The sequence below is a fragment of the Tetrao urogallus genome (genome assembly GCF_951394365.1).
Source record: "Tetrao urogallus genome assembly, chromosome: 5".
Taxonomy (NCBI): domain Eukaryota; kingdom Metazoa; phylum Chordata; class Aves; order Galliformes; family Phasianidae; genus Tetrao; species Tetrao urogallus.
This window is the reverse complement of record NC_136818.1, coordinates 14,788,240-14,810,699: the sequence shown is the minus strand read 5'-3', so window position 1 is coordinate 14,810,699 and position 22,460 is coordinate 14,788,240. Positions and strand designations below refer to the sequence as shown.

Here is a 22,460-nt window from a genome sequence, read left to right as displayed (position 1 = left end):
CAGCAAAAGGAAGATGGCAGAGCCTCCCTCCTTATCTTTACAGGTGGCCAGTGGGAAAAAGAGAAAAAAAATCCTCTTTTCATCACTTCTCATCAGGGTAAGTACTGCCACACCCAGAATTCCATCTGCAGAGATTCAGGCTTCTCATTCCATGCCTTTCCAGTAGAAGTTTATGGATGGACACTCAGCTATTTATAGAAGCATTACTTCACATCCCCATTTGTTTAAGACTTCTACAAAGCATCACTGATGTACGCCGTGATACATTTGAATAGTTTCTGTAATCCTTTCTTTCTCTGACCTTTGAAATACGGTATGAAAAGTTCCCACTAGCTCCTAATGTCCATTTTCTACTTAAGAATTCCTGGGCATTACAGAAGTCACAAACATTGCGAAGCCTGTCTTAACCTACAAACACAAGCAAGAAGAAAATTTTCTGACAGCTGCTTCATGTGCAAGAGCAATGAGAAAGGGGCAGGTGATTTCACTTGCTGATTATGTAGACTACAGAAAGTCTTAATGCGTTCACATTTCGAAATACAAATCTGCTTAAGGTTTTTGTTTTTTAAGCTTTCTGCATTTTCTGTAGTTTTTAGGAGCCCTGATCCCCTACTGACCTACAGCACAATAATCCAAATCATCTCCCAGGCAAGCTGTTCTCCATTTCACACACACCCTTGTGTAGGACTCTTCCATCTAGCTGTTATCAGCCCGGTCTCAATAGCAGCTAAAATGAAAACAGGAAGCATTAGTTTCCAAATAACTAATGCACCTCTAAGGCAGCATTAGTTTTAAGGCAGCATAAAGCAACAGTTTTTATATGCATCATTGTATATGTGTGCCTATAAAAAAATCTTACTGAATATGCTACAAAACTAAGTCTATAGAATAATGGCAAAAAAGAATTCACCTTATAAATGCACTGGGAACTACAAGTTGTTTCTTACACTGGGAAGTATTCAGAAAGCCCACAACAAGGCATACTTGATGGTGATTTCAATGCCTTTCCTTTTTCAGACTGTATAATATTCTACATATGTGTTATGTGCTTTCCAGCATCAATCGTATTCGAGTCTCCAGTCATATGATATTTAACCTATTTTCAGTCTAAACTCATCCCCTTTTTAGTATTGAAGCCCCACTCCATTTTACAGTGCATATTCACATAGTAGTTTTCACAGATCTTTAAAATTAAAAAAAGAAAAAAAAAATTGTTCTAAGAATATTTCAGCACAACAGATTTTGGTGCGCTCGTAACTTTGGAAGACATTTTTCATCAAGTCTCAAAGTTTTCTGCTCCATTCCAGTTCAGAAGCATTTTAGTGAGCAGCCTGAGAACACACTCAGCAATCCAAACGGTAGCCTGTAAAATTTGTTCACAGTGGTGGAATATTCTGCTTACTAATTACCAAGAGCTACAAAAATATATTCAAGGTATGACATTCAGCAATACCTTCATGAAGAAGTCCTTCAAGCTAAAGAAAGAAATTGCTACAGTCAGAAGCTATTTTGGTTTGGAGTTTAACCTGTTGTATTCCCACGAGTATCTGCTTTGTGTTTCTCTATAATGAGCTATCTAATCTAAACCACATTGTCTTTAGCAGCCAAAAATACACAAACTAACTTTCAACTGAAAAAGCAGCAGGAGCATGACTTCTACTTGATCACAAAGAGCAGCACGTTCTGACTCAATACATGGTTTTAGGAGGTTGTATTTTCCAGCTGTATTTGAAAGAGAAGGGTGAGCGTGGCCATCGAGGCTCCCTCAAGCATTCCCATAAAGATGTCAAGATGCTAAGTCACAAGAGGAAAATAAAAATCGGTCCCAATAATAACAAAATTAAAACTACACAAGAACAAACTTTGGATTCAATCCGTCTGCATCTTCCAAAATAAGATACTGTGCTTAGCTCAGGCTAGCATCCTTTCAGCTACACACTTCTCTAACCTCTCTGAGAATTACTGGTTTCTTCCCTACATTTTCCACTGTTTAACCTTAAGAGGGGTTAAGAAACTGGCATTATTAAAGTATTCTGGGGTACAGTCAGTGCTTCTGTCCAGACACAGGTCCTCCCCATTTTCTGAGCAGCATCACAGCAGCCACTGAAATGCTTATTGCTGCTGTAACCCCAATTTGCAGAAACTCCCAGCAGATGTATTTGACTGTGTATGAAGATTCAAGTATATTCATTGCAATAAAAACACATTTAACTACTTTGGGGTAGTAGACAGCTTAATTTTTAACAATGGAAAATTTCATAAAAGTAATCAGAACATTTAACATTTTCAATAATTAGCAAAGCACAAAACAAAAAATAGTGATGGAAGTCTGCAGATAATACTTTGTGCTGGATGGAAATGCAGAAGAAAATAGTTCAGAATACGCATGTGAATAACTTAATTCAGAATGCAGATGCCAGTAGATCAGTTTAAAGTGCACTTACTTGAACAGCTGCATGAAGTTGAAATTGTCAGTAAATTCATTCAGGTAAATGTAATGAACAGGAAGGCAGACAAGTGCCAAAAAAAATATCATATTACTTTTTAGTCCATAAACGTTATCTGTTACAGAAAGGAAAGAGTTACAAAAATGTGAGACAACTTACAGAACTCGTCTCTCCCTTGTCTTCCTTCCATACCCAAGGTCATCTGGTTCAAGAATCAAATGGGAGTTAAAGAAACCAATTCTCACAAGTGTGGCAGCTGCTGCCCTGACCATGTCACTGAGCTACTCCCATCAAGAAGAAACACTTCAAAAGAACATTTTAATATTAGTGCTGGCTGCTAACCTGAGAAACAGAAGATGATACTGAACAATACCCTACAGCGGATCAGCACTCCTTGTCCTTCCGCACCTAAGAAATTTAGAACTGATTATTTTTCTGGCAGCTGACAAATATTTAGTTTGACTCAGGCTAACTGGTATGAGTAAGGAAGTAGAGAACAAGAGTTAAAAAAAACCAATGCTGAAGTAAAGTATTTTGAAACTTAAACCAGACACCCTGTAAGCGAGTTTCATATTTCCAGCTCTTCAGGAGAGGAGAGACTTAAGAAACAAACGCTAGCAACTTAAAAAAATATCATTAAATAATAAGTTAAGTTTCAAGAACAGAATTTAAACTATCTTCCTAATTATACAGATATGCTAATTTGCAAACGATAACTTGTAACACAGTTATTCTCAACCTCAAACACCAGCTTCAGATGAGCTTATTTATAAGCAATAAACAAGCTCAAATATTGAAGAAAACACGCTTCCATTAAAGGAGATTGCCGAGTCCTAAATGGGCAGCAGTTCAAGAATGCTACACTAGTAGTCAGGCATGTACGATTTACAGTACTTTTACTTTTCTACTGCTGCCACTAAGTTTAGAAGCCCTACACAAAAAGGCCTTGCTGATATTCAAGTGTTCTGTAGATCCACAGAAGACTTATTTTGGTACTTTCAATACAAGCCTTTGACACCTCGCCTTCAGTGTGACTTGTCTCCTATAACCTTTTGCTAGGATCTCGTTACTGTATTCCTTCTCCCCCTGCCACTAAGCCCACATAGTTATTGAAGTTCTCCAAAGAGCTGTCAACAGGAGCACTGCCACAAACCATGATGTACTTTTGTCTTTTGTTTTTAAGAAAAACTGACACTTCTTTGTCATCATCTCCCTTTAAATGTTAGCCTACACACTTTGAGAAGTAGAGAAGAAATAATCCTGTCGTGTCACATGCAGTTGTATCTATATGAGGAACATTCTCCTACAATGCATTCCACTTAACTGCTTTGCAAAGTCTTCCACATAAATAAACATTTGAAGCAGAAAAGCAATGGATGGTTTTACACACTGTGCCTGTAAAAAAATGACAGGCTACACAGTCAGTTCACATTTCTCTTAAATTCTGAAGACACGTTTTGGAGGTCTTTGGATTTATGTTACTTAAAAATCCAAGTGAGAAGATAATATGCATCACAATGATGAAAGAGGAATTTCAGTCACACCTCCAATGATATGACAAACAGTTTGAGTCATAAATCTATCACAATGGGGCTATGGTTCTCCTACTGTGACAAAGAAATAAGAAAGGTAGGCAGGAGAACAGAACTATTTTTTTGCCATTTAACTGTGAGCTGGCAGAAAGGTTCTTGCCTAGAAAAACAGATGAGCCAGCTGGCAGCAGCAGTACTTTGGAGCACCTAGAATCACCCAAACCCCTCTTTTTGCTTGTTCTGAAGATAATGCTCACCCCCACAGCACAAATTTGAAAAATAATGTCCATAGTCCTAATGGCACAGCTGGGTTATGATGAAAAACTCACCCACAGTCTGTCAATGTGCACTAAGAAGAGGAAAAATAAATAGTAATTTTGAAAACACTTAATTACATTGCTACCTTTAATTTGTTCTTTGTGGACAATATTTTCAGGCCTTTCCTCCCCTAAATTTGGCTAAACTTCCACTGTACAACATCGAAGTCCTCTAATTAGAGCTTTAATTGATGCTGACATGATCATTAAGAGCTATTCTGTTATTGCAAACATTCATCTCATCTTTTTTCTCCACTAAATATTCAAATGGCTCGTAGTCATTGAACTATTCAATAACTGCAGCATACCAACACCTCACACACTTCATTTTGTTTATGGACAGTAATGTTATATTATTTGCACAGCAAGTTTTTTTTTTTTTTTCCACTCTAAAATTTGATCCCATCTGTTTCAATTGAATACTTGCTTTTTTTCTTCTTACTTAGTTACAGAAATAACAAGACGATTGAATTTTTCAGAACTTCTCTTTTGCTCTGAGCACAAAAAAGCCCAAGCATGAACTTCTGAAGCCTAGTAAATAAAGTTGTGGTGGTGTCCCCGCATACATCTTGCACTCTGCTACAAAACCGTAATGCTGTTCTCAGTCTTTGTCATCAGAGTAAGTGTAACTACATCTTCCATCCATGCATAATGTCCAAACCAATTCCACTTTCAAGGCTTTTGCAGACAAACAGGTTCTTACAGTCACATGCAGGATACCATAAGACCTTCTGCTTGAAGAATGCAAAGTTAGAAAAGAATTGCCACAGACAGAGCATGTTGTTTATTATCTGTATATTCATCTGCAGCACAACTGGACTCTCTTCACAGTCTCTAGCAAAAACCACATACACAGAGTAAATCTCAGGCCTGTAATCTGATGAATGTTTTACTACACAAACCAGCATCACACGCACAAAAGCAGCCCTAAAGAACCAGCAGTCCTAGCCTCTCCTAACAGCTTGTTCCTACCCTAGACTATTCCCTGATGTACGCCAGTACAAACCTTTATATGGCCACACAGTGAGCTGGACTGTGAAACTGATCAGGCTGAAAACTAATTTAGGGAGGAAAAAAACCCAACAAACCACAGCACAAAAAATCCCCACAAACATTCAAACAAAACTATCAACAAAATCTGTTCACAGTATAGCTGTTTGCGCAAGTGTAAAGTGACACAACATGGCACAGAACTGCTTTTAGCTGCAGCACCAGCTGAGGAAGTCTGACACGATTAAGTCTGCATGTGCAAAACTTCCAGTTACAGCGTGCAGCGAGAACAATGAACAAGCAGAACTTTTCCATCCTAAATTTGTCACAGATCTGCCTGATCTTAGTCAGCTACAACAACAGAACTAACTGAATATACCTTTCTACAGTTTTCAAATATACAGAGTTGCTAAGGTTGAAGGCAAACTATAGCACCAATGACACACTAAACCCTAGAATTCTTTCGCGCTTAATTAAGCAATTTGTGCTTGGACTTAAAAAACAAAAATAAGAGACAAAACAAAAGAAAAAAAAAAAAACAACAGACTTTTCTGCTGCTTTCAACCACCAACTTCCCTCAAACGTAAAAAAGAAAAAAAAAAAAGGAATCCTTGTAATATATACAAATGTTATAAAGACAATATACACTACAGTGATCTTTATATATTCCAAATATTAATTTTTATGGGATATCAAAAAAACCATCACAGTCTGAGAGCTGAGCAACATTCTCCATGTTGCATGCCCAGCACTAACTGAGAAAATGCTCCTGTTGCTTACTGGTCTTATAATCCACATAAGAAGTTCCTCTCTGACCTGATCTGCTCCAAAGTATTTCTGTCACATCAGCAGAGCCCCATATCATCCGTGTCATTTATCTCAGAACTTAATGGAAAGCTGTCCCTCAGCTCTTCTCAACTTTATGTTCAGCAAAGCCACTGGTTCTTCTAATTTCATCATCAGGTTAGTGTGTTCTTCTGTTTAACAGGCTTCATTTAAAGTCAGAATCCTTTTACCTTGGAGGACTGGAAGCATTTGGAAACCCTGAGCAGAAACATCAGTTTGCTTCAGCCTTGACTACTGCATACTACAGACACGAAGCAGACAATTACAGGCTTTCAATTCAAGCTCCCTGATTTGTATTTATGTAGAGAACTAATCAGGAATTTAAAAACCAATGCAGTCAGAGTGTGGAAAGTCAGGCCTATGGAAACCCACAGGAATTAGGGGCAGAAAAAATTTAATTAATTTACTTTGTCTGCATTCAGGTTTATTGTTGTTTTTCCCACCTAAAAACAAAGTAAAACAAAGAAATCCAAAAACATAATCCAGTTTTCTGGATTTGCTTAACAGGTCAGAGCAAGTCACACGTTAACCTTTCTATACAGCAAACCAAGCAAAAACAACGAAACCCCACCCAAACAGGAAAAAATCTGCATGTACTCATCTTCCATAGCCAAGGCCTTCTCAAACTTCTTTGGTACCTCTAGGTTACTTCTACTCGTCATCAGCCTGGTCACCATTCTCCACCACCCATACCACACTCAAACCATACCATACTCAAACGTCGCCCAGTCCTTGGAAGAGATCTTCTGCCAAACACCTACCAACCTACATCCTTCTAACACCCCTTTGAACACTCCCTTGCTATGGCACGTCCCCAGACAAATGGCTGAGCTGCTCATCCCAGTGCTTCCTCTTCCTCCCTACCTTTCCATCACTTATTTTGTCACATGCTTTCTTGTGGCAGCTCTTACTTGTTCCACATCAAGCAAAGCCTAGTGCAGAATGATCCTGACCCAGAGCCACAACTCGTAGGTACTAGAGGAGCACAAGTAAGTGCCCGTAGTGGTACAACAAAGGCCTTTAGCATACACACAGTTGTCCTAGTGGAGCTACACGTGCTAATACTCTCGTTTCCTCCCCCAGCTGCCCAGCAGAAGTAAAAAACTCCATCACCAGGAGCATATTTTGCCATCATGGTTCAAGTCACTCCAGGAGTGCTCAGCTCTGTACACCACTGTACAACAAACAGAACTGCAGCCAAAGCAGCCATATCTCTGACACACAGTATACCCACATCTGCATCTAGTATCAATAAAAACAGAAGTTATGGCCATGTTCTTCAACACTAGCAAATTACCACTACTGTGTTGCAGGAACAGATTGTTCACTCTATTGCAAAGGCAAATGCCTTGGCCTGAATATCCTGGTTTTAGACTCTTCTCTTACTGACAGTACAGCAGCAAAACAACTCCCAGCAGAGCTGATCCATTTGGCAGAAGGTAACTGTTCACATTAGTGTCCGCTCCTCACAGAGCTCAGCCATACACCCCATGGCAGCTGCCAGAAGCTGTGCGGGCAGTCAGTGGAGGCCACAAAACTGCACTCATCTGACACAGTCACAGGATTCCTGAAAGTTCTGGAAAGCATCCCAGAAAGCACCACAAGAAAACCCACGGAACAGAACTTTGCTTCACAGGATGCGTGCTCAGACTGCCATGCAAATAATCCAAATCACCGGCGAGCCATCATGGTGAGTGACCAGGAACCATAAGACTGCAGTAACCTGAAATGATACGGAGGTGTGGCAGTGTGACACAGTTACATTGATGCGCTCAAAATAAACACACTGACCAGATGTAACATTATGGTAAGGAGATGCCCAACACACTTTGACTCAGGGTGCTATTAGTTCCTGTTTCAATGTAGTACTTCTGAATCACAGCTCAAGGTAGCAGAAATTGTGGGTCCTACAACAGAAGTTTCATTTCTTCTAGGGGAGGAAAAAACATAAAGCCAAAAGCAAAGAAGGTGTTCTCCTCATGGTAGGAAGTGCAGACCTGGTTTTTAAAACAAATAAAACTTCAGAATATCATACAAATGCCTCTGTTACAGAGCAGCTAGCTCATGAGAGAAATTTCAGCTAAGTCTGTTCCTGAACTCGTTCACTTAATAGATCCACACAAAGAAAATTCATATATAAAAAAAAATATAAAATTAAAACACACAAAAACAACAATCCTACCAGCAAACAACTTTCAGCAGTTGTACAAATGAGCTCTGAGAAAAGCCAAAAGAAAAAGCAGAGACCCTTGTGCTGCACAGAACACACCATAAGGCTTCATTACTCTGAATCTAAGTAGAGGCCAAGTAATGTCTGAGCCTCTAATTCAGCAAAGCACTGAGACACCGAAGGAAGAGACTCCTAATCCCATTATTAAGCCCTTAAACCACTGTTCCCCAATGCAAAAGACATGTTTACCTAGTTATTCTACTATAGATTTTAGGTTACATTATGATGAATGACCATTCACAGTGTATACAACTTTTCCAACAGAGCTACTAAGCACACTGTAACTAAATCTACTTTTCTACTACCCATCACTGAAGACGTAATTTGAGTTACTATAACAGACCAGGGTCCTAGAAAGACCTCTGCCCCTATGAAGAAAATTAAACTAAATTTATACAAGGATTTATGGTGTTGACTTCTGTTAGCAGGCAGACCAGCAGAATTTAGAAGATGGGGGAAACAACCCACGAACCAAAACAAAACCAAAAGGCCTACACATGCACCTACCTTAAGGTATTTTAAGGACTGTTTATGTTCCACTGAGGACAGGATGTATATTTTACTAATACGAATTTTGAACAGAGTACTGTTTCAAGAGTAATATATACCCGCAAATGGAAAAAAACTGAAGTGCTTCCCTAAATTCACCAGTTCTGGAAGTGTCTGTAGGGACCTGAGGAGTCCAAGCAGCTGCACACACATTTTCATGTCTGAACTGCAACAGAATGGTTTAAGCCAATTTCATCCAAACGTGACATTTTCTTGTTCGGGAGAAAGAAGAGTAATGCAAAATTATTTGAGGCTAATCTGTCCTAGCTGAACAGAAGCTGAAGGTAGACTTATGGCTGAATATCCAGCCTAATTACAATGGCTGTTCAAAACAAATTAATTAGGTTACTTGTACCTTTTTAAAGTGTCCTTAGGCACTTGACCACAGCTAATAATAAATACCCAGTACTCTTTATCTCCTAAAAAGCAAGCATCATTACCTCTGTTCTAGAGACGGGGAAATTGAAACACGAGTAAGCAAAGTCGTCTGTCTAATGTCACCCGGCAGCGAGCAGAGCAGCCAGGAAGGAAATGCAGGTCTGCAGAGATGCATCTGGTAGCTCAGTCAACAGGGTGAGTTCAAACACCTCGCTTTATGCACTTTTACACAGAAAACAAAGTTGTCCCGTTTGTTGCATGCAGATAACAAAACACTGAGCGTTCTTCAATCACATTCATTTTATGAATATGCTCATCTCAGATATAAAATGGAAAAATAAAGCAAATAGTAAAAACTATACAGGAAATGCCATCAAGTAAGCATAAGCTTCACTTTACATACAATTCAGTCATGGTATTGTTCATCACTCCTTTAAACAAACCAGTTAGCAACAGCCTTTTTAAAATGACTCTAATGTGAAATGCACACTTCCAAGTTTCCTGACTACAGCATCTGAGAGCACGAGGTGACTACGGTGCCCATTAAGGAACATATCAGTGAGGAAGAAAGAAAAAATCCTGTCATATCGACCAGCCCACGTATAGAAACATTTTTTGCAAATATTTTGTAATTTTATAAATACATAATTTTGATTGCATTTGAAAAACTCTTTCAGCTGTTGAATTCTAGCAAATGAAAACAAATATACTTTTTAATAAAATAGGAATTGCTTTGGAAGCACAATTCTGAATGAGCAATTTCTTTCCTTAAAATAAATCCTGTAACATTAACAGTAGAAGTCTACAAATGAAAACATTTATATTACTCTCTGGAAAAGAAGTGGTAGGGAACACCCAGAAGCACGGTCACTTTACATACACAATGGCTTCATTTAAATGGCCTGAGTAATAACTTCTATTAGGCCATACCAGTTTACTATGCTGACAGCTACTGTCACTTACAAGAAAGCATAAATGTTTAGAAAAGCACACTACCTCAAAAATGTGTTTTGTCTTTTTTTTTTTTTAATAGGGATATTGAAAAGGCAAAGACAGCGTTTTTCATACGGAATGTAAAAAGTTTTATTTCATGGATGCTTTACTTTAACAGCTGACTGCGCTGTAAGATAACATTTTTTCTTGTCACTTCCAGCAAAAAGCAAATGGTTAAAGGCTCTGCAATTAGCCCAAAAGCAAGCACTTGCGAGGCCACTTTACCTGCTGGAAAAAGTTCTAAAAGGATGCAAGCTCAGAGAAGGACAGCAGAATTTTGGAAGGGAAGGCAACATCAGCAAATACATGTTCTTACCCAAGCTCCTGCCCCCTCCTACATAAGAACCTGTACTGGAGATAAAAGAAGGTAAAAAAGTAAGCTGGCTTTATATGAGCTCTCAGTCAGTCTTTGGCAAGCAGGAAATCCTGTTGGAGCCACACTAAACACAGCAAACTAAAAGGATGTTTGGCTACCACCAGATTTATGTTCTAGTATGCATTTGGTGACTACTGAGGGATAAGTGGTACGATTTTTGCCTGGAACAAATTTACGTGAAAACTTGCTTAGAAGCAAGAGATAGTTCCCAGTGTTTGTGAAAAGCTGAAGTAACATACAACGGGGAAAAATGCTTTGCAGCAGTAGTGTGACAGATGTGGATATTTGCCAGCAAATGCATTTAAGAAACATATGAAGTCTTTTAAAAAAATTAATTTTTATATGATTATATGTGTGTAAGTTTAATGTGCGTGCATATATACACACACACACAAAACTCATTGTGAAGTGCAATCAGACTGTTGACTAATTGGAGTTCACTCTGAAACAAGTGCATATGTCACATCTGTTTTATCACTTTCTTTGCAGCAGTTAGTGATTTTGCCGTTTTGTTTTTCCTATTTACCCAAAACCCACTTCTCACCATTAGTCAGCAGTTGGGAAAGTCTACAGATTTTTATGCCAGGAGAGCCCCACTGATTCACGAGGATGGAGCCACTTTCACTAAACGAATCCCAACCTCACAGTTAACCACTCGCAGCACAGTGGAGCACTTGGGGCCATCACAACAAAAGCACACAGGGCAGCATCAATAACCCATACGCCACTTTTATCACTGACTGATACTTCAGATTCGAAGACAGGAACAAGCGTAGTGGTAGCACTGTTCAACTGCTTTCAGTCGGTCTTCATGAGCATTATCAAAACATCTAAACCTCACATGGTTCACGATCTAAATCAAGCCACTTACCAGAGGCACTCAGCTTTTAGCACAGCCTTGCATTTTACAACTTCCATACCTTTCCATACAGAATTGTGATATGCACAGAACAGCCCAGATTAAGCATAAACAACTCTGAGGTCAGTATCTTTTAGTTTGAGGAAGTTTTCTCTTGATGTGAGATGAGCAAAATGGCATCACATTTCACTGTAGTTCCTCTTTCTTTGGGAACATGCCACTGAAGTAGCTTTTATTTGTAGGTATATGAAGAGTGACTTATTTGCCTTTAACTCACAGGGAAAAGGGTATTGTGATTTTTGCCAGTATGTGCCACTGAAAAGAAAGCAGTACCTTCAAAGTGGTACAACCTGATGTAGAATTTCCTCTGAAAAAATACCTAAAGTTAGCTGTTTTACAAAGCTTAAATCCTAGTGGGATTTCCACCTTAACTCTGTAAGTTTTCTGTTAGGCACCAGGACTACCCTTACTGCTGTGGAAGTTACCATCTATAATGTGGGAGACAGCCTAACCAAAGCATCTGATCCACTTTTTAAAAATTAAATATCCATCATCACTGTTAATTTCATCTTCCCAAAAAGATGAAATAAAAACAAACAACACAACCCCCAAGCAACACAAAACACAACAAAGCCCCTCTATTTGAATCCCACCCCTTCTCAGTACTCCTACTGAAGCTCTGCCCCACGCAGCTTACCTGTAGCACTACCACAGTTACTTATTCACACAGCTCACCACTTCAAACAGGTTTACCAGCTTACATATCATCGTATCAAGTTTGTATTACCATAGCAATTCTTCCTAGACACTTTTGAGTTGCTGATTAAAGTTCAGCATTCCAGATGGATCCTTAGCCTTCAGCCATCTCGTGTGCTGCAGTCTCAAAAAGGACGCTATGTCCCCATTGTGCCTTCCTTTCCTTTGTTACTGCAGTGAGCAGAGCACGAACGTTTAAACCTACCAAAGGATTTCTCAGCGTTTATGAAATAAATATTTCCTTTTTTAAGCGTGCCTTTCTTGCTTCTATTCAAACATGAAATTCAATGCTTTCCATTTATGGACTTCTTAGTTTGGTTAATTGTCCAACTAACAAATCCAGAGATGCATTCTTTTCCAGATAAACCGTAATTCACACAGATTTAAAAAAAAAAAAAAAAAAAAAAAAAAGACAGAATAAAACAGAAAACGAGCACTCTTTAGACAAGGAAGCGGAAGAGCCAGCAGGTTGGGCTGACATTTACAGATAAGAGCACAGTAGCGAAGCGCCTGAATTTTGCCTACGCCTGCAGCTGACAAGCAGAAAAGTAACAGTTGCACGGGGCACTGACGGCCCAACTCGGAGCTGGAAGCGGCCGGCCGTCGGATCCGGGGGTCTCGTCCTGCAGCCACATGAACCCTCGCCGTGCCACCGGCGGCGCTTAGGGACCATTTTCTCCTCCTCCCAGCTCGGAGCTCAACGCCCGCACAAAGGAACCGCTCCTGGTTCTGCGGGGAGCGGCCCCGGGCTCCAACCTGCGCGGGAGCCCCCGGGACTCCCTCCCCCCTCCTCTCGGCCGTGCCCGGAACGGGCAGCGCGTTCCGCTGCTGGCGGCCGGGGGCGCTCGGCAGCCGCGGGGCCGCGGGGGGCGCGGCGCGGGCCGGGCCGGAGGGCCGCGGGGGAAGGAGCGAGGGAAGGAGGGAGGGAGGGAGCGAGCGAGCCGCCAGCAGACAAAAGCGGATCGCGGCCGGCGGCGGGGTGGGGCCGTGACCGGGCGGCGGCGCCTTTGCTCTCGGGGGAGCGCGGCGGGAAGAGGCCTGGGGTGGGCGCGGGCTTCCTCCGCCCCGCCGCCGCCTCCTCGGCCCGGCCCAGCGGGGTGGGCGCCCGGCGGCGCGCCGAGCGGCGGGCAGGGGGCGGCGGGGCGCGGCAGCCGCATCCTCCCCACCGGGGAGCTCGGCTCGGGCGGCGCCCGCCGCTTACCTGCAGCTCGGTGAAGAGAATCTCCCTCTCGGCCGCGTTGGACGCCATTGCGCTGGGGTTTGAAGTCCGCACCTGGACGCTGCCGCCGCCGCCGCCGCCGGGGAGGGGAGCGAGGGAGGCGGGTCCGGGGCCGGGACTAAGGGCGCATCGGGGGCGGGGGGAGCGCTCGGCGCTGAGGCAGGGGGACGCGGGAGGGGCCGCCGCCGCCCCTCTACCGCTCATGGGGGTCGCGCCGGGCGCTGGGCCGCGGTGCGGTGCGGTGCCGCCGTGCGCTCCCCCGCCCTGTCGTGGCGCTCGGCCCTGGCAGCACTCGGCCGCCGCGGCTGCTGCTCCTGCGGCCGCCGCGGATGTCGCACCATTTGGCTGTCACCCTGTCGCAAAAGCGGCGTTACTTTGCGGCACCCGGAGCACGTGACAGTTGGAGAGGGGGGGCGGGGAGGGAGCGTGGGGGCGGGAGGGTGCCGGCTGCCGCCCGGGAGCTTCTGCTCCCTCGCGGGCAGAGCGGCGCGCGGGCGGGGCGGGCGCGTGCGGCGCGCTCCTCTCAGTAACGCTCCCCTCAAGTCCCCGGCTCCCTCCTGCGTTTCCTCCTCCTGTGAATCTCCGGTTCCCAGAGTCCCGTTGTTTCCCTCAGCGATGGCTCGGGGAGGGCGGTGCATGGCAAAACCCTGGTGCTGAGGGTCTCTGGGGCTCGGTCCCACCGCTGCCGAGGGCAGCCGAAACCCCCCGGCCGTTCGTGGCCGTCCTGAGCCCGGCTGCCTCGCGGCCACAAGGCAAGCAACCACGCGCCGCCCTGGGAGCCGGAGCGGCGGGCCGGCAGGTTGCGGCGAGCGGGGGCGGCGAACGCGGTTCTCCGAATCGTAAATGGGCTGAGCGACAGCGTACGGGGGCCGGGTGAGTTCGGAGGCCGGCAGTGCCCGCTTAGTCCCCAGAGGCAGCTCTGAGAGCCTCGAGGGCAGAGCCCGTGAGGAAGCGGTGCCTCTTCCCTCGGCGGCACCCGCTGCGATTCTCGGTTTCCTGCCTGCGTGTTTTCCACCTGTTCGTGAGCGCTTTTGCTGCCCGCTCTGTACGCACACGCGCGTTCCACCCTCATTTCAGACGTTGCACTGGGCTAATCGAGCTCATGCAAAACGCTGCGTGGAAGTAATTAAAACTGTTTTCGCCTGTGCCGTTCCTGCCAGGCTCGTACAAGTTGAGGTATTTTCTGTAGGTGCATCTTCATGCGAGCGCTCGTGCTTGCTGCATTCATTTCAGTGCATCGCTGTGCGGCCGCGGGCCCAGCGTGGTCTGTTCAATGCAGAACTGCAGGTTCAATTCTGGAGGGAAAAGAGGAACAGGAGAGGTCAAAAAGAAGCATACAATTTACTACGAGCAAATTCAAAACGTTTTGTGTTCTTTTGATTCCACTGAGCACAAGGCAAACTCAGCAACCTGAAGTGCTGTCTATCACACAGTACAGGAGAAGCCTACGATGTCTCCATTAGTTAATTTTACATAAAAGCAAAATCAAGGTATTTCTACTCAGACACTGTGCATCTGTACACAAGTGAGATATTTTTCCACTACATTGATATTATTCATAAGCTTGCACATGTACAAATTTGCATGCAGGCTTAGTTCAGTGGAATTAATGGCTTTAATTTCTGTTTTGTGTGGCCAGGCAATTGTAGGCTGGGATGAAAAGTGGAAAGTAAAGAGGAAGAAAACCGGTCAGTTGTCTAACGGTCACAGTACTACAAAGAATATTGAAAACTTCATAAATCAGGGGAAACAGTTTTAATGCAAGGTCACACTGGTCTTTCTCACTGCTTGCTGTCACGTACATCAGGTGTCACAGGTGAAGATACACCATCCCAGGCTAAATTGGGAATTGTCTCAGGAACAGGGTTAGACTTGAATAAAACTGTTGAGGTATGTGCCTTCTGTGGTGAATGGAAATTCCCCACAAACAGTTTGAGTTCTTGAGGTTTTTTTTTTTTTTTTTTTTTTTTTTTTTTTTTTTTTAAACTTATGTTGCAGTTTTAATCTACAGAAGGAATTCTAACTTGGAAGGTCAGGGTCAGAAATGTGACCTACATGTTGGCATCATATAAACATCTTTATGTAATCAATGTATGAAAAATATGTACCTTACTCAAATCTTAAGTATAAAGAAGAATTTCAGTAGCTGTTCATAGAGCACAATTGTGAGAAAGGCTACGTGGGAAAAAGTCCTACTTATTCTGCCTTCACCACACATTCAAGCTCAATTTTTACCATAGCCAGAGTTCCAGTTACCCAGTGAAATCTGTGCTAGCATGGCTTTGCTGTAACTAATATGAAGTAGTCATAAATCAGCAGGCAGAAGTCAAAAAGTGAAGTTTTAGGTGCATTGTGAAACAAGGTAGGGGAGCAAGGAAAGACAATTGTACAATAATTTAATCTTTTAGAGCATGCTGGTGTGATGCCAAGCTTTAAAGCTTGGACTTTTTTTGAGAACAAGTGTTCAAAGATATATACGAGTAATCAGAAATTACTGCATTATTCTACTTTAATCGCTACATATACTTGTCATCAAACATGGTCCCTTACTGCTGCTATTGCAGAGGAAGTAGAGGAGTCTGTGTGTGTGTGCTTTCTAAGGCGTGGTCAGAAGGAAACACACAGAATGCCCCACACACAAAAAAAAACTTGCAGCTGTATGAGCTGATGTCAACAGTTGATAAACTCTGCGAGTGTCTGAAACAGACAGCTGATTTAGGTCATGCTCAATGTAAACTGCTCATTGAGTGAAGGCTAGACATGGTTATCCCTGTCAAGGCAGAGCCTATAAGCTTTTTTTTTGTATTCCCAGTATAATTTATACTGCTTGTAAGGACAATGTTTTGGTTTCTGTGATAGAAGTGTATTGGTACAAGAATTGAAAAAGTAACAAAACATTGTAATCTATATCTCTGATAATTAAATCGTTCTTCTTCCAGATTCCAGAAAATACAAGGCATTGCTGGACAGCTGTAGCTCTACATTTAAGCACTCTGACAGTGAATTACTGAGCAAGAGAGAACATTCCAAGTGAGTCTCAAAATAGAAAGCAGTTAAGTACGTAAGTCCATGAATTTAGCATTATGTGGAGTCCTGAGTTCAGCCTTTGCCTTAAGATGTCTGAATGCTTTTTCCTTCAGCACTTATTCTGTTGAATCATCCCTTCAATTATCATGCTGGAAAAGCAAAATGAACAAAAGGGATGACAGTAGTCCTGGCTAAGTTACACTTGATTATTTCTTCTTTTTCAGGTTGTTTTATTAAAACCTTTATCCCACAAAACTGGAAGAGTAAATTGCTATGACTTCCAATGTTTTATGTATTACAAAGTGTAATGCTATAATGGAATGGAAAGTACTGCAATAATAGCAGGGTGGCAAAGTCTTTGGCTGTAACAAATGAGAACAAGCCAAAACACAGAAGCCACAGATACAGAAGTGAAGGAAAAGAGCTACTTACCTTTGGAAGGCCTTAGGTAGACAAGGATCTCCAGCAAGAGATGCTACCACCTCCACTGCCCACCCTTATATGAGGTCTAGGAAGGGCTGGATTCTGGCTCCAATCTTTCTGGTCTCTCAGGGGCATTGCATACAGCTGAGCTCCCCTGGTTGGCCCTGCCTTCCACCAGGTGCTCAATCACTGGTTCAGGCTGTGACTTAGTATTTCCACTACACAAGTGTACCTTATGAATCCTTGGGCACATTACAGAACTCATTTGCAAAGTATCAAGGATACTGTAAGCAAAATACAAGATATTTTTTAGATAAAGTCTAACTAGCTCTCTATGTTGTAAAAGGGAGAGCCCGATTTCACCGAGTGATGCATGTAGAAATTAGGATGGAGGATATCTGAAGAAGAGTAGCCATGTGTGATCGTTATATTATACTTATTGATATCAAGATGCTACCAGGAAATAAAAGTTCTTCTTGAAGCTTCTGATTAGTCTTGCCTGTTTAAATTAGTGATGTATTCTAGAGGGAAAACAGTGTATAAACGTGAATAAGCGTGATTGGCGTGGATGACATCAAAGAAGAAATGAGATCTGTCTGTTAGGTGAGTGAGGGTACAGCAGATTCAGCCTAGCACCAAAATTTTTAAACACAAAGTAAGAGCTAGAAATTAATGAACTTTTTTTTTTTTTTTCTTTTTTTTTGATAGGGGAAGAATTAATTAGGTTTGCAAGCAATATTGATACCTGTTAAAGAAAATTATTTTCCATCCCTTCTTTTCCCACTCTTCACCTGCAAAGTGGGAATAATAAAATTCACAGTAAAAGTCTAATTTATGCAAGCATTTTCTCTAAATTCTTTTGCTTAGGAATGAAGGTAAGTGTATAAAAGAAATGGGCTACCTGGTGTTAGCTTTCAGGGTTTTTTTTTTTTTTTTTTTTTTCTTCTTCTTCAGTTGTCTTTTCAGTAATGCTGACGTTTGCTCTTCCTGACTTGTAAACGTAGAAACATTACTCTTGTATTTTAACAGTTGTTATTCTAAGTTGGAATTGGATCCTCTGAAAACCCTGTGAAATCCAGGAGATATCAGACATGGAAAAAATGAGATGAACACATGTACACAGCTTTTTATTACTTCTACTTTTTACTTTTCTTTATTTTGCTTTACTTTACTTATTTTGCTTCTCAGATAATTATGAACATAGGAGAATGCTTTTCTTCAAGAGGTTCCAGTAATAATTCTTGAAATAAATTGAGAAGGAAATGTGTTGAGGTTGCATTAAAAAAAAGAGCTTAATATCATAATCTTCTTTAGACCAGGCCTTGCTAATATTTACTAAAGAAAATGCTAAATCAGGGGAAAAATATCAAAGGTGTGGGTAATTTTAGTGTGTTTAGCTTGAGAATCTTGTTTCTTTTATTGAAAACTTGTTTCTTCCACAGTATTTCGTGAAAGTTAATCTGAATGGGTAATTTCTCAAAGGGAATTCTATATAAAAAAAAATCTAATACAACAAAAGAAACAAAAAGAAATACACACATAAACAGACAAAACTCAACCTCCTGAGAGAGAGCATGAGAACTCTGAGGCTGTTGCTCATATACCTCTGGCAGTGAAGAGGACGTTTCCAAAGATAAAACTAAAGTGACTAAGTAAGTTTATTTAGCTCTTCTGGTGCCTGCTTGCAAATTTTGTGTATTCCTAAACTATTCATTTAATACTCTTTTAATTACATAGCTAACGTTAACATTTTTGACTGAGTTACTATGACATAATCATAGATCTGCTACCAATTGTGGTGCACTTTGTAGTTAAAAATTGCCTTCTGGATTTACATACTTATTACCCAGGGCTAGATGTTATTAGCATAGATAATATTAGCATATTATCGCCAGCAATGTAGACAGATGCCTTGAGGAGTGGAGTGCAACAAACATTACCTATTTTGTTGATTTTGGACCCTGGGATGACTTGCAGTGAGTGAGAAAAAAGTGCTGGAAGGGAAGGAGAATAATTCCCGTTCTTATCTACTCTTATGAGGAGAAACTCTGACTTCGATGAATGACAGTTAATGTTTGTGGAAAGAATGTGTCCTACCTGCGCAGAATCACCTGGAAGATCAGACCTTATTTCTTTAAAGGAGATCAACTCGGATTATTTGAAGTAATACAAAATGCTGTATGTCTTTACATTAAGGCTATGATCCTACAAGTAGATCAACATGATGGATCTTTACACCTATGCTAAGTCCCAGTGATTCTAATTAAACTTGATGATAAGATCAAGCTTAACATACTCAATGCTGTTTCTGCAGTGAGCACAGATGGGCTTCTGTTTCTATTGAATCCACTGAAGTGAATTGGGCTCGGTGCAGCATTTGTAACATTAAGGCCTTATTTTCTATGAATGCAGATAAGATATCAGTACAAGCAAGGTGACTACTACCTGTGCATGGTTCCTAACCTTATTTGCTTTCTTTCTGTAAGTAGTAAGCATGTTAATATAACCCCATGTATCTGATCTAAAATATCCTAATTCATCAGAAAAGTAAGGCAAGATTCCATGAAGATGCATTCAAGTGCGACTCATGTTATGCTGTTATGAAGAAGACTGGCTTTCTGAAAACACGTTGTTGATTATGGCCTACAGTTTTTATGGAGTAACATTAGAATACTGAGGCTTTGGTGGAGATTGAAGCATTTTCATGTGTGGCTTTTGAGTGTGCAACTTTCCATGATTCTGTGCAAATCTAATTCCTGCAGAGTGCTTTGTAAATACAAAAATAAAACAACAGTCAAGCACAAGATCAGTAGTAAATTTAAACAAACAGAAACACCACAGAGTCTGAGAATTACAGTATGTCTGAAGTCGAAGTCTGTGTTTGGAGGAAAGGGAAATGTATTGCAAGGAATGAGTCAGACATGGGATTCTCCAGAAAGGGGATACCCCACTGAGTAGAGTATCTGTGCTTGAAAAGGTGCCGCAAGGATATCTCTGCATGCTTTTGAGGTGAGATTTGACCTGACTTTGAAAGATCTGTTATTGCCAGATAGTAGCTTCTGCAGATTTGCTAGCAGCTCCCATCACAGTACTCAAAAAGCAGAAGATTGCATCCATTCTCCACTGCACGATGGCACTGACAGACTGGTCTCATCATGTATTATGGAAGATGATGTGTGGACTCATGAATTTTTGATTATCCTCAGCCAAGTTTAGTTTGCTGTTCTGAAATCTACAGCGAAAACTGACAGAGGCAGGAACTGAGAAGAGGTACTGCTTTGGTGCTGTGCCTGTTGATGTAGTGTCCATACATCAAAGCTTTCTATATATTCTCTAATATGTTTGCGGACACAATAAATGACTATGCCAAATGATCCTGAAACAAACTTCATTAGACACTCAGGCTTAGATGAAAATATTTTTGGTCATGATTAGCTTGATGGCTGTTTTTTCTCTCTGTCTTTATCTCTCCTCAGAGAAAATAATCTGCATGTGTAACTCTGTCAGGGATTGAAGTCCTAAGTAGTTATTAACTTGTACTTAGTATGCAATGAGTCTGAATTAAAAGGGTAGATCTATCTTCATTTAATGAACACCTAGTAAAAAGACTGACCAGGCAGGTTTATAGCTGGCTGTAATTGTATTTTCCATGCTCATCAAATAAAAGGTGCCTTTCATTCTTGTATGTCCATAGTACTTGCTTTAATAGAACTGACATCCCCAAGAGAGAGCTTAAAAGTTTTCAGGAAAAAGGACAAATGTGTCAAGCAGTACTAAGGGAAAGATGCGTTTGAAAAAACTTTTGTTTTTTTCATACCAAACATGTTACTGATTCCCTCTCAGCTCTGCTTCCTCTTCTCCATTCTCCCCCTGCCTCCCCCCAGTCTTTTATTCTCATGCTATTGCAAACAAATGCCCTCTCTTGCAATATCATGTGGTGTCAGATTGATTCACATTCTGGTACTTTTGAGCTCAGTGGTTCAGACAAGTTGTTACAGTGTGTTCTATACATACCCTTAATAAGTTGTTCAAGCATCAGTAGGAAGAAAAAGCATTATTATCATTTTAAATGTTGATTTCCTTTTTGAGTAAAATAGCAATCTTAGAAGTTGGACAGGGGAATTAGTTGCACGTTCTGTTTGGAATACCTTTTTAACACATCTTCAGTGTTCAAAGATTTTCTGTTGTGTGGAGAAGTTTGTAGGTACGTGATTCCTGAAAATGTCCCAAATGTTAGGTTAGGCTTAGGTGAGATTCTTATGCTGCAGACTAGTTGCAAAGTTAATTGTTGAGTTGTTCCTGACTGAGAAGTTAAATGGTTAGGTGTCTGAAAGAGAAACAACAGTTGAGTTCCATAATTTAATTAGGTACATAGATGCTAGTGATTTTTAATAGCATAATTCTTATAAACACTTAATGTTACAATTTAGCCTGTTTATACATTCCAGAAAAATAAAACCAAACAAACACAAACAACTAGATATCTAAAGGATTAAAGTGAACTCATTTGCTGTAAGTGGCTTCAAGGTATCTTGAAATATATACACTAAAATCCTGCACAGTCAGTATGGCCACTGATTTGAACTATTGTAATTGCGTAACAAAATATATCAATAGAAATACAAAATGCTTTCAGATTGCTTTGTTACCTAGCAGGTAGTTTGCAGTCAATAAACTTGTTTTTTCTTTGGAAGAAAAATGAAGCTAGAAGCTACTGAAGAAATGTGTGGAAAAATGTTTTTGGTCTTGGTCTGTTTTCTGTATCTATGCTGCCAAGGAGCAGTCAGTCAGAGGCAAACTCTGAGGTGATGCTGATGAAAGAGAAGGCTGAAGTATACTAGGCTGGTTTTTTAAATGTGATAACCTGATCTTTCTTTACATTTATTGACCTCTTTGCTTGCTGCAATGTTGAGGTGTTAGCTTTAATGAAGGCATCTTTTACACGTGTTAGAAAAGTCTTTAACTGGTGGAATGAGTTATTCATTGTGCTCTCATTCTTTCCTGGTTGACTTGCTCCTTGAATTTTCTGTGTCTGTTCCCTTTTTCCTTTTCCCCCACTTAGTGGAAATAGTGCAGTGATGGAACAAAGCATGAAAATGAAGTATAATAACCTAAAAATAAAATAAGGTTTACCTTCCTCTTGTCCTATATTTTCTTTTCATCCCAACATCTATCTAGGAGGCCAATCTTCAGCTATACAGTGTCCTTAAAACCTATTTGTTTAATGGAGGAGAATTTAGCTTAATTTGAGCTAAGATTAGTGTAGTTGCAATAGTGATGGAGATGATGGGGACATATCAGTTATGTCCTAGGTATCTTTGGAACCATGACAGAATATTGCATGTCAGCAATATAAAACTACCTTAAGAGTTGCACAAGCAGCGTGGTGGTTTTTTTATTAATTATGAAAGATATCAGTAGCAATTATTAAAATATAGCAACTTGTGTAGACATTAGAAGAATGCATTTTGACATGGACCTAAACACAACAGCATGTCCAGTAGCTATTTACACCAAC

General features: G+C 41.1%; 1 protein-coding gene across 3 annotated transcripts in view; it reads right to left on the bottom strand.

Annotated features, from left to right (window-relative positions):
- The window catches only part of PKN2 (protein kinase N2), a gene marked incomplete at both ends in the record, with an annotated part of 50,233 nt that extends 36,711 nt beyond the window's left edge, over positions 1 to 13,522 (bottom strand). For all 3 annotated transcript variants that reach the window (XM_079535695.1, XM_079535696.1, XM_079535697.1), the window contains one exon: positions 13,475 to 13,522. In XM_079535695.1, the coding sequence (XP_079391821.1) occupies positions 13,475 to 13,522 (48 nt within the window). The remainder of the gene's footprint in view (positions 1 to 13,474) is intronic.
- Positions 13,523 to 22,460: the final 8,938 nt, after the last annotated feature.